General features: G+C 44.9%; 2 protein-coding genes across 2 annotated transcripts; one reads left to right on the top strand and one right to left on the bottom strand.

The window, feature by feature from the left end:
• The first annotated feature begins 6,759 nt into the window (after positions 1-6,759).
• LOC111071840 (esterase B1) lies at positions 6,760-9,396 on the top strand. The gene is made up of 3 exons (XM_022363374.2): positions 6,760-6,964; positions 7,170-7,636; positions 8,172-9,396. Exons 1-3 carry the CDS (start codon positions 6,918-6,920, stop codon positions 9,362-9,364), a joined length of 1,707 nt encoding a protein of 568 aa, XP_022219066.2. The 5' UTR covers positions 6,760-6,917; the 3' UTR covers positions 9,365-9,396.
• Positions 9,397-9,917: 521 nt separating this feature from the next.
• On the bottom strand, positions 9,918-12,179 carry LOC111071850 (esterase B1). The gene is made up of 3 exons (XM_022363385.2): positions 11,987-12,179; positions 11,308-11,774; positions 9,918-11,240 (listed from the first exon to the last, which is right to left on the bottom strand). Exons 1-3 carry the CDS (start codon positions 12,031-12,033, stop codon positions 10,054-10,056), a joined length of 1,701 nt encoding a protein of 566 aa, XP_022219077.1. The 5' UTR covers positions 12,034-12,179; the 3' UTR covers positions 9,918-10,053.
• Between the last annotated feature and the right edge of the window lie 192 nt (positions 12,180-12,371).

Here is a 12,371-nt window from a genome sequence, read left to right as displayed (position 1 = left end):
AAAAAAAAAGTATGGTTAAGCATCACATTTACTTCACATTTCTTTCAAATAAATGCTTCAAATATTTTTTCATTGATATAACGATTACAGTTTTCCATGTTTCACGTGGAGATAATTTCGACCAACATTCGCTTTGAATATTATGCACAACTAAATAGAAACTTAAACAACAACAATCGAAAATGTTAAATAATAAAGTGTAGAAAATGAATACAAAGCTTCTTTTCGATATGCAAACAATAGAATTGCAATAAACAACAAAACAAACACAATTCCTCGAATGCCCCACCCCCCTCTTGAAAAACAACAACGGAAAATGTTATTAACACAAATAGAAAATAAACAAAAACCCCCCATAACAAGAGGGGCGAATGGATGCAACATTTTGAATTTCGTGTGTGTATTGTGGGGTGGGCGTGGACTGGTGGAAAAATAAGCAACAAAAAGGGAATTTGCATAATGAGGCTATTATAATTTCAATTAAAATTTCTCTTTACCAGGTTTTCCCCGTAGCCACAGAACTACTGGGGCAATTTGTGCCTAGGGTCCGGTCCCAATCTCTCCACCAATCGCTTTAATTACATTATAAAATATGCAAACAAAAAATATACTTGCATCCACACACACACACACATAAGCATTAAAAAAAAATTATAACAAAATTTAGTGTGTTTGCGGCGGGAAGAAATTTTTTTTGGGGGCGTATGTAATTCTTGAAAATGATAAGATATAAGTTTTTCCCATGAAAGTGAAGCTTCTTTTCTACTCCGATGGCAAAAAAATGATCAAATTTTTCAGAGTAAACGTACTTCTGTTATTTCATTCCACAGGATCCTCTCCTCAGCAGCATACCCAATCCCAACTGAACATTCTCACCCTAAATTTAGGTAGAGCAACCAAAAATCCGGCGATCCGCAACATTTGCATAACGAAATGGTGGCCGCCTTCAACCCCAAACTCCACAAAAATGGTACGACTGCGTTCGAGGCCTGCGCTGCCAGTGTCAATGCAGGCAAATGTCATAAATTTTGCATACAAGCCGCCGCCAGACGACCAAGAAGATGCAGCAGGACTCCCGGTAGTCTCCCATCCCTTTGCTCCATTCCGCAACTCTGCTGCGCGGCATAAATTTGGTTCCAATAAATTTAAATTAGCAGAAATGTCAAGCAAGGAGCGGCAGCGCCACTGTACACCGGAATGTAGTACATTTACACGAGAGGGGCTGTGGGGGGAGGCTGCTGGCTGCCAACTCGGTTGCACTCAGTATTTATGGCAGAGCAGCAGAGGCACAAGGAAGAGTCAGAGGGAGAGAGACAGAGAGAGAGAGCAGCAGCCACCAGGAAAAGCGAGAGATGGGCAGGAGGAGCGACAGTCAGAGCGAATGACACTGAAATGCGTGTGGTTTGGGCGGCACCAGTGACACCACACCTAAGCACATTATACCATTCCTAATTAGAGTTGTCTTCGTGGCATCGGTGAATGGCAGTACAGTCGCATCGCCTCTAATTGGCAAGGCAAGAAAAGCAGAGCCGAAAGCAGAGTGGAAAATATAACAAATCAAAATCAAAATTTATTTATTCATCAAAATGCATGTCAACTGCCAGTGGTAATTTTGGCAGATTAAATTCGTGAGACACATAAAAGCTTCGCAGTGAATAAGGAAATTTTCCAGACAACCGAAACATTAAATATTAATAAAAAAAAAAACAGAGCGACTGAGGCATTTGCCAAGCGAGTAATTTCACAAATTGAAAATGACTTGCCCAAAATGTGGATGGATAGGGAAAATTGACAGAGTCGGAGAGAAATATTTAGGATAAGGAAACCCCAGTGAGAGATCAATCCCCAAACCGCATTACAACTAATGAACTAAACATCAGAGCAGAACAACAAAATATAGTCCCAAATGTCCATGAACCGAAGCCACCACCGACACCACCACCAGTGGACCAGAACGCAGCAGTTTATCATTGTGGCCGAAAGGACTGTCCATCTCTTCCACATCTTTCTATTTCTCTCTTTCTCACTGCCGAATCAGCAGCAGCAGCAGCAGCAGTAAAGGACGTAACGGATGTCAGCAACAGGAACAAAGGCCATTCCATTTATAAACCACCAAAATGAGACAATGACCAGAGAATGACTCAGAGGAAGCTACTGCAACAGAGAAAGAGATGGTGAAAGTCCCAGATATTTTCCGGCAGAAGTGCAAGAACACACCACAAAACTGTTGGGGTCTTCGTTTCCATTGCTTTACTTTCCCTTTGGATGCATGCTGCAGGAAGGGCAGCAGCCTCCTTCCGAAAAACAGCACCAAGGAAGGTCCCTGACAGCCTGTCATCCGAAAAGCAGCAGCAACGAAAATTTTCAATGTCCATTGCGGTAGAGGGGTGTCCACATTTCGAAAGTAAAAGTCTCCCAGTCAATCTGTGTGCTTGACAATTTTGGCACGCCTATTCCTACTTTCACCCCAATAGAAAACCATAACTAAGGGGAGGATGAATGTGTGTGATAAATCTTGTGAAATGTAGAATTTAATGTAGAATTACATGCAGAAATGTGGAATGTAAAATTTAAAATATTATGTTGTAGTATAAGCGACTTACCCGTACATCTCATAGGCATCAACAATCACGGAAACATTCCAGAAATAGAGACGGATTGCTCCAAATCTCTTTAGAGGGTTCATGAAAACAATAACAAACTACTCTTCGTTTGCAGATTGACATCTCTGTTTATATTGTTATTTTTTTTTCGCTGAATATTCTTTGATTGTTGGGAGGTAGATGGGAATATGTTAGATTGCGAATTTACGCTGAAACATAAATGCTAAGGTTTTCCACATTTTCCAAGCATTCAAGTCTACCTCTTTGGTGCACCTGTCCACGGACAAAGCAGAGATCCCGCCAGCCGTAACGCAGCAATGCGTGAAATTTCAATTTAAACCATTAATAAACCCCACTGTTGGATAAAATTCCCTACGAATGCAATCAGGACACCCGCTTGAAATGGGAGACGACACACAGAAAAATACATAGACAATTGTCAAAGGACGAAAGAGAATGCAAGGAGGATGAATCCAAAAGTATGGTTTAGTCAGGGGGCTGCTATCCTTAGAAAGGGGCCACAAGCACACAACTTTGGACTACATTTCACAAAAGCCCGAACCACGCCCACAATTTAGACAATTTCACACAACAGAGAGAGGAGAAAGAGAAAGGGTGGCATGGGCTGGGCGGGGGGCAACGCTTCCGTTTCCGCTAGCTTGCACTGATTGTTTTATATCCTGTCAGAGGACACGCCGTTGCCATTGCCATTGCCACAGCCGAAAATTCACAAACTTGTTTTGCGCTTTCTTGGCGACTGACTAAAGGACCTCCACCACCTACTGCTGCTGCTGCCTGCTTCTCCTGTATCCTTTGGCGGTGGTCTGGGGTTTCTGCTTTCTGGACTCTCGTCATGGTGTCCCAATGTCCCTCGACTGTCGTCGTCGTTGCATTGTTGCGGCATTTGAATGCGGTCCTCGTCTGGCAGTCAGGCCGGCAGGCAGGCAGTCACAGTCAGTCCATAGAGCATCCCCTTGCATATTTAATCAAAGTGAATTACAAATGCCACCACAGACAATGACAGTGGAAACTTGGCAAATGACGACGATGCCACAGAGCTGTGAATGAAGATGGCAGCACGATGGACCACTGGAGCACGAGCACCCCCCCGCAGTCAGGCTGCTTATCAAATTGAAAGTGTTATATATAACACCAAGTGGAAGACGGCACTGGATAATGTTTCATTGTTGGAGGAGGCAGCCAGCCAGCAGGAGTAGGCAAAAGTAGCACTGAATGCCGGGTGTTTTGTAGCTTGTAATTTGCCATCGTAAGATCAAAAAGCATTCACTTAATAATACGATGGGGATTGGATAGTCCATTATTTAGCCATTGATGGGACAGCAACTACTTAGCGGGAAAGTCCTTTTCTTGCCCACCAAAAGAAATCTTCAACAAAAGTTAAGTTCTCATCCACAAAAAAAAACACCAAAATAAATAAAGAAAGAAAAGAAAGAAAGTTAACTTTATGGCAGGTACCTTTTGCACCTTTTTTTTTGGGTGTATCCCGCGTTTAATAATTACTCTTCTTTTTTTTGGTAACCAAATTACTTTATGAAAACGGTTTTCCATTTTGCTACTCGTAATATTAACCCTTCAGCTGCAGGAGGCTTTTCTTATTTTTTTTCTACGATTTTTCAATTGTTTTTGCGTGGGGCTTTTCTTTGGTGTAATTAAAGCAGCGAATTAAAAAAAAAAACTTCAATGGTATGGAAAAGCTTTCAATAGAAAATTGTATCAACATTTGAAATGGTTTTCCCATGAAAGAAAATGCTGCCCAAAAAAATATAATCAAATGGCAGTCCATTTTTGGGCTTTTCCCGCACAACGGCATTATTTTTGATTTGACGCATACAAATTTGTCTGCATTACAAATTCTCTAAATAGTTGATGTAGGGGCGGCAGGGGGCTGGGTCTACTATGGATATATTTTTATGTTCTATATGGGTAAATCCCTTGGGTTGCAATAAGCAAAACGAAAAGAAGGAAAAAAACGCAAAAGGCAAAAAAACTTTATTTTTTGTGCACTGCGGTGCGGTCCCACCGGTTTATGGACTTTGATTTTTATGACTACTGCAGATTCCCTGTCAGGAGAAACCCACATTTTCCAGGGCTACCCACACCCCTCGCTCTCCCTCTCGGGTTACTCCTGTCGTGTGTCCTCCAACTCCTGTGACTCCTCCGATTTCCTGGCACTTTCAATTAACCCTTTTGACATTGAATTCACTTGATATGCCCCCCGCGCACAGGAGGCGCCTGCCTGCCTCCATGGCTTAAATCGAGATTAGGAATGTTGGAAATTTAAGACCATACCACACCCCACACCTTACACACGCCCTCCGCTCTCACTCTCTTTCGAGGATAATTTAATAAGCTTCTGCCATGTAACCAACTCTGGAGGAGAAGCCTTTGCCGTGCCATGCCGTGCCCTTCTTTTAAGCCTATAATTTACAATGTTTCGGCTCGCCTTGACTTTTCTTCTTTCAAAGGGAAAGGCAGAAAAGGAGGCAACAAAAATTAACATTTTCTTTTGGGTGAGCATTTTTTTTTAAATGGAAATTAAAGTGCGCGCAAGTGTAATTAAGTAGCTATGGAGGGGGTAGCGAATCCCTTTCTTATTTTGGCCATTTCTCAACAGACCAGTCGACTGAAAATGGGTTAAACTCTTGGGGATTTATGACAATTTTTTAATTAGCTGAGCCCAGGCCCCCAGCCGCTCCTCTGCATGAGTTCTTTGGGGAATTAATCAAAATCGTTTATGCGTAAATAAACTTTTTTTAATTTTTGCCTATGAAGCAAAATCATAATTGCATATGGAAGATTTTTTTAATATATTCAGGAAAATTGTTGCTTGTAAAAGTTATGGCTTTTCACTTTAATTTCACTTGTTAAAAGTTTACACGAGTTTTATATTCTTTTTTTATTGATTGATAACTTTCCACAAAAAAAAAAGGAAAAAAGTTCATCAGAAATCTGCAACAATTAAATATGATTGCAAAAAAGTTCCAGGACTTGCGTTAATCGAATTGAGGGAGTTCAGAAAATTTGCTCGTGGAATCATGCATTTTTTATTTTCAATGGAATTTACGATCTAGGTGTCCTTTAGGTATTTAGGTGGTATTTTATAACAATTATCTGTTTATTATAGGATAGGATAAAAATAACTAAATATAAATAATGATAAAAGCGGAAAAAATAAAAATTACAAATAAATATTTTTATATTTTATATGAGCGAAATTATCGCAAAGCCAGCAACTGAGGTAGGAATCTGGCTAGGATTTGCCTGAAGCCACTCAAAAAGTTATCTGACGCACCTGTTGATGGCCATAGATATATTTTTTGGGTAAAACCATTTGCATGCGCTTTAATTTCTTTTATGATATCTCCGCTTTTTTTACCGCAAATATAAAGCTAAGAAGTCTCCCCAATGATAAACAATAATCTTCATATGCAATAAACAAAAAATAAATAAATAAAAAAAGTCACTTTAAGCTAAGAAATATGGTATAAAACAAAATGTACCCAGTCTTTCTTCATTTAAACAACAAATTAGATTGCATTGCAATTTGAAACGCTAACAGCTTGCGCGCAGTGCATGCACATGCAAGCAGTGACAAGCAGTGTTCATGTTATCGGCTTGCGCTCAGCTTTCACTTTTGAAGCGTTCGTTCAAGCATTCGCATGATATTATATGATGATTTCCCGCGTGATGTCAAGCGGTCGTCGGTTCATTAAAGTAATAATAATAGTACAATTTTGAGCGAGTGTCAATTATGAAATTACTGAAAAAAGTATCTCAGTAGCCTGCCTGAATGCCTGAACTTTGACTGCTGCTCGATCGTAAATGGAGGGGCTGCTGGCAGATAAAAACCGACTTCGTACTACTCTGGGATCATTAAAAAGCAATTACAACTTGTACACGAAACATCTGTGATACTGCCTGCTGCTTCTGCGCTTGTCTTCCAGAACAGAGCAACACTCACTCGCTCCATCTCCCTCCCTCTCTCTCTCTCTCTTTGTTGTGTGGTGGCGTCTTATCAATCGTGATATTCTCCCCCCACCAAGTGCCCACCATATGTTTCGCTTGGCACATTCGCGATAAGCGTCGGTCGGGCGTGATTAAAACCCCACAACAACGGAATTGAGGCTGCACTCTGAGCTACACTCAGACGTGTAGTCGCAGTCGAACTGATAGATTGAGATCGGACGGGAACGGAACGGTCTGGTCTGGTTCTAGTGTATAACTGTATAACTGCGGCGCCGGAAGTTTAAACCCTAAAAATACAAATAAATTAATAACTAAAAAACGCAAGAAATGGAAATACGTGTGGGCGTGGGCGATCTCCTAAAAATGGGCACCAAGTAGGTCAATCAGCTCCCTTGTGTACATACACCAATTATACCCTTGATTGCTTCAAGTAGATTTCCAAATATGTGGAACCGGCGAAATCCCCTCCTCTGTGGCGATAAGATTAGAACAAACAAAAAACACTCATTAATAAAAATCAATTCTCTCTCTCCCTCTCTCCCTCTCTATCTCTCTCTTTGTGCTCTTAACCCTCCATAGGCTGGTGGGCCACAAGATCGTACAATACCGCCTGGCCACCAAACAGACGAAGGTCATCAGCACCAGGAATGGCCAGTTAAAGGGTCTGCGCCGCAAGACCCTCTACGACGAGGAGCTGTACTATGCCTTCGAGGGCATACCCTTTGCCCAGCCCCCGGTGCGGGAACTACGTTTCCGGGCGCCACAGCCTGCTCAGCCGTGGCAGGGCATACGCGACTGCACATACCCGCGGGCCAAGCCCATGCAGAAGCATTTCGTCCTGAGCATCGTCGAGGGTGCCGAGGATTGTCTGTATTTGAATGTTTATGCCAAGCAGTTGGACACGGAGCGGCCGCTGCCGGTTCTGGTGTGGATCTATGGCGGTGGCTTTCAGATCGGCGAAGCCTCCAGAGATTTCTATAGTCCTGATTATTTTATGAAGCAGGATGTGATCCTGGTCACGTTTAACTATCGCGTGGGTGCTTTAGGTGAGTCCAAATTGCCGAAAATCCAATTGGTAATCAATATTTTTTTGTTGATTTTGAATGCCTACAGGGCTGCCCACTAAACAGCGCTGCCAACCTGTTTGATTTGTCAGGTGTAAAAATAACTATTTATTTAATTTAATATATTTTAAACAAGCTGCCCTGCCCTGAGGCATAGTTTATTTTACTAAATTAAATTAATTTTAAACGAAAACAGCATAAATGTGGTTCTCGGCAGCTAATAGCCTGAGGCAACTGCAGCCTTTTTGTGACGTCACGCCCAGATCCACCCTCTTACTAATTGCATGGCATGTTAACTTAATTGCAAACAAAAAGATTTCCCAAGGCTATAAACTTTAATTGCATATTTTAGCCACTTTCTCAATCAATCAGAAAGTTCATAAATCAATTTATGACGTACATATGTATATAGCGTTTAAAACTGCTTGAACTGCTTATTTAACGCAAACTAATTACCGAAAGTTGGCAGCCCCTTAAACAATAATTAGTTATATATAACTAAAATATCTATTTATAGGTTTCCTGAGCCTCGCCGATCGCGATTTGGATGTGCCTGGCAATGCGGGACTCAAGGATCAGGTGATGGCCTTGCGATGGGTGCGGGAAAACATTTCACAGTTCAATGGCGATGCAAATAATATCACGCTGATGGGCGAGAGTGCTGGTGCCGCCTCCACACACATGATGATGACCACCGAACAGACGCGCGGACTCTTCCACAAGGCCATCATGCAGTCGGGATCGATGTACAGCGAGTGGGCCAGCGAGCCACGTGGAAATTGGGCGTACCGGCTCGCCTGCGCCATTGGTTACTCGGGCAGCGAGAACGAAAAGGAGGTCTTTCGGTACCTGCAAAGCGCCTCAGCCTCGGATTTGGCGACGCATTGCATTTCACTGATCACCCAGGAGGAGAAACGCAACTATGTCCTGTTTACCTTTACGCCCGTGGTGGAGCCGTATGTGACCAGCGATTGTGTGATGCCCAAACCGCATCACGAAATGGTCGCCGATGCCTGGGGCAACGAGCTGCCTCTGATCATTGGCGGCAACTCGTTTGAGGGTCTGTTCTCCTACCAGTCCACCATGCAGGATGCGGATCACATGCTCAGCGCCTTTGAGGCGCTGATACCTAGGGAGGTGCGCAACCAGGTGACGCCCGCTGAGCTCAAGGATCTGATAAGAGAATTTAAGATTTCGAATTTCGATGATGCCACACGCGGACGCATGGAGTTCAACGAGTGCCTCCATCTGCTGTCCGTCAAACATTTTTGGCATGGACTCCATCGCACGGTGCTCTCCCGCCTGGCGCTCGCCCCCACCACGCCCACCTACCTGTACCGCTTTGACTTTGATTCGCCGCACTTCAATCACTTCCGCACGGTGATGTGTGGCCGCCATGTGCGCGGCGTCAGTCACGGCGATGATCTCTCCTACCTGTTCTACCTGCTGCTGGCCACCAAGCTGGACAAGTCCTCGCCGGAGTATCGCACCATTGAGCGAATGATTGGCATGTGGACTTCCTTTGCTGCGAACGATAATCCCAATTGTCCACAGATTTCGCCTGTGCTGTGGGATGCACTCGACACAAATGGTCCACAGATGTGCCTCAACATTGGCAACCAATTGGAGTTCGTTGAGCTGCCCGAAGCGAAGCAGCTGCACATGTGGGATCGACTCTACGATAAGCAGAATAATAATGAAATAGAATAAGTTATTTCTAGAAGGGGAGCGAGAGGTGTGTCAGTCGGTTAAGTGCCCAGTGGATAACTCTATAAAGATTAATTTTTATTTTTATAAACAATTAAATTAGACAGACCCCAACTAGGTTCCCCACTGTAGTTAGCCTAGTCCCAGAACTGGTTTATTTGTGTAATTGCAATTCGAATTCCGGGGGCTGGCTGTCTGGCTGCCTCCACCAAGTAGTTTTCCATTAAGTCACCTTAAACTTGACACTCGCTGGCCGTGTGGCCCCTGGAATTATGACTCTCTCTCTCGTCTGGCCCCTGCCTGGCCTTTGAAATGTCTATAACTGAATGGGATGTAATTAAACAAATTAATGTGGATTAATTAAAACACGCTGTGAAAAATGTTTCAAAGGCCAGCGACTGGGGGGCAGTGTTACGTGGTGGAAGATTCTACCTAGAGAAATGAACTTTTTAAGCTTTAAATTTTACAGGAAAGTGCGCACATGAACCCTCTATTAAATAAAGTTATTACATTTTATACCCAAACAATTCTTAAATGGAAAAATCTGAATATTTTCGGTATAGAAATTATCACTTTTAATTCTTAGTTACACACGAAATACAAAAACTTTTTGTACATGGAAAATTTTGGCAACAATCTTTGGAACTACAGCAGAAAACCTAATTAAAAAATACACCCTAAAAATATTAAATCTAATAGAGCGACTCTTTGGAATAGAAACTGTCCCAGACGGCCAGGGTGCCTGCCTCGGGCAACTCAATCATTTCCAGCTTTTGGCTAATGTTAAAACAATGCTCCACACCGTTGGCGGTGCGTTGAATGGGCAGCCATTCGGCCGGGGCAATGGCCGGGCAATTGGGATCTCCGTTGGCTGCAAAGGCTGTCCACATGCCCACCATGCGCTCAATGGTTCGATATTCCTGCGAGGATTTGCTTATCTTGGGCGCTATAATGTTGTAGAACATGTAGGAGAGCTCATCGGCGTGCGAGACGCCACGAATGCGATCGCCGCAGACCAAGCGACGGAACTGATTGAAGTGCGGCGAATCAAAGTCAAAGCGATACAGATAGGTGGGCTGTGTGGGTGCGTATGCCTGGCGGGACATGACCACGCGATGCAGATCGTGCCAGATCTGGCGATGCGAGAAGATATTCAGCGCCTCAAAGAATCCCATCTTCTCGCGCGTCTCATCGTCAAAGTAGACCTTCTTGAGGCGTCGCACCAGCTCGTCGCGCTCCTCTTCGGTGGCCGCCTCGCTCACCTCCCGCGGAATGATGTTGTGGAAATGCGTCTGTGCCCAGGGATCGCCGCGCAGGAGCTGATACGAGAAGAGGCCCTCGAAGGAGTTGCCACCCACAATCACGGGAATATCATTGCCCCAGGCATGGGGCAGCATCTCAATGTGCCTGATGGGCACCACACAGTGCGACGACTCGTACGGCTCCACCACAGGGCCAAAGGCGAACAACAGGAAGCTGCGTATCTCCTCCCTGGTGATGATATCCTGGTCAGTGTTTGCTATCTGGCGAGCCGAAATTTTGGTCAGATATTTCAGCACTTCGGCATCCTTTTCGCCGCCCTTGTAGCCCATCTGCTGGGCCAGCCGGAAGGCCCACTGGCGGTCGGGACTCTCCACCCATTCGCTGAGAGCACAGCCCGACTGGAGGATGGCCTTGTGGAAGAGTCCGCGCGTCTGTTCGGTGGTCATCATGATGTGCGTGGAGGCGGCACCGGCACTTTCGCCCATCAGCGTAATGTTGTTGGGATCGCCATTGAAGTGGGCAATGTTGTCGCTGATCCAGCGCAGTGCCATTACCTGATCCTTCAGTCCGGCATTGCCGGGCACATTCAATTTGGGATCCTTAAGGCTCAGGAAACCTGAAAAGGGAGAAAAGTTCTTTAGAAGAAATTGCTGGAAGGGGATTGACTCCGTTCGACAACTCACCCAAAGCGCCAAGTCTGTAATTGATGCAGACAAAGACCACATCCTGCTTCATGAAGTAGTCGGGACTGTAGATGTCTCTGGAGGCCTCGCCCTTCTGGAAGCCACCGCCATAGATCCACACGAGGACGGGCAGTGGCTGCTCCGACTGCAGCGTCTTGGCGTACACATTCACATGCAGGCAATCCTCGGATCCCTCGATTATGCCCATTATCATATTCCGCTGCATGGGCTTCGATCGATAGGTGGTGCAGTTGAGCACACCCGTCCAGGACTCGGCCGGCTCTGGGGCACGGAAGCGCAGCTCCCCAAGCGGTGGCTTGGCATACGGTATACCCTCGAAGGCGTAGTACAGCTCCTCGTCGTAGAGGGTCTTGCGCTGCAGACCCATCACCTGGCCATTTTCCGTGTCCAGCACGATGGTGTTGTTGGTGGCCAGCCGATACTGCTGGAATTTGTGCCCCACGAGCCTGCGAGGGTAGAGTACTATGATTAGTGATTAGACCAGCGACTGACACGACGTGGGGTGTATGACAAGCGATAAGGAAATCTAATGATAGCCCCCACATCGTCCAGTCGGGTAGAGGTCGCACGAAGTTCTCAGGTGCAAAGTCTCACACGCGACCCTGACCTGGCGCAATGGACTTGTGGACCGCCCCGTGGCACTCTCTCTTGTACTCACTTGGCGCCCATCTTGAGCAATTTTTGCCAGCCTACTTGTACTTCCATAATTTATTTTGTGTGTTTCTGCGAATTTAATTCTAGGGAATTTAGTTGTATTTGGATTGTCAAAGGTACTACGGACTACTGCTGGATCAGATCCAATATTGTTGGGCTGGCCACTGCGATGCGACTGAAATCGCATTTCGGATGCGACTGAGATTCGCCGGCATTTTTGGCGCTCCGGGAAAGATAGACGCCGACAGCCGGCAGCAGCGCGCACGTGAATACATTCACACGACCCCAGCTGTTTGGCGTTCTGTACGTGTGTGTGCACATAAATATGCATGTACATATGTATGCAGCACACCGCTACCCGTTTTGCGTCTTTGCATTTAAGCGAAATG

The sequence above is a fragment of the Drosophila obscura genome, unplaced genomic scaffold (assembly GCF_018151105.1).
Source record: "Drosophila obscura isolate BZ-5 IFL unplaced genomic scaffold, ASM1815110v1 contig_4, whole genome shotgun sequence".
Taxonomy (NCBI): domain Eukaryota; kingdom Metazoa; phylum Arthropoda; class Insecta; order Diptera; family Drosophilidae; genus Drosophila; species Drosophila obscura.
The sequence above is the reverse complement of the archived record's forward strand: the minus strand, read 5'-3'. Positions and strand labels throughout refer to the sequence as shown.

Bases quoted from the DNA above. Each gene is read 5' to 3' on its own strand.
- LOC111071840 (XM_022363374.2), top strand. From the start codon at position 6,918: ATGGAAATACGTGTGGGCGTGGGCGATCTCCTAAAAATGGGCACCAA. The intron at 6,965-7,169 runs GTAGGTCAATCA...AACCCTCCATAG, and splicing joins CTCCTAAAAATGGGCACCAA to GCTGGTGGGCCACAAGATCG. The intron at 7,637-8,171 runs GTGAGTCCAAAT...ATCTATTTATAG, and splicing joins CTATCGCGTGGGTGCTTTAG to GTTTCCTGAGCCTCGCCGAT.
- LOC111071850 (XM_022363385.2), bottom strand. From the start codon at position 12,033: ATGGAAGTACAAGTAGGCTGGCAAAAATTGCTCAAGATGGGCGCCAA. The intron at 11,775-11,986 runs GTGAGTACAAGA...CTACCCTCGCAG, and splicing joins TTGCTCAAGATGGGCGCCAA to GCTCGTGGGGCACAAATTCC. The intron at 11,241-11,307 runs GTGAGTTGTCGA...CTCCCTTTTCAG, and splicing joins TTACAGACTTGGCGCTTTGG to GTTTCCTGAGCCTTAAGGAT.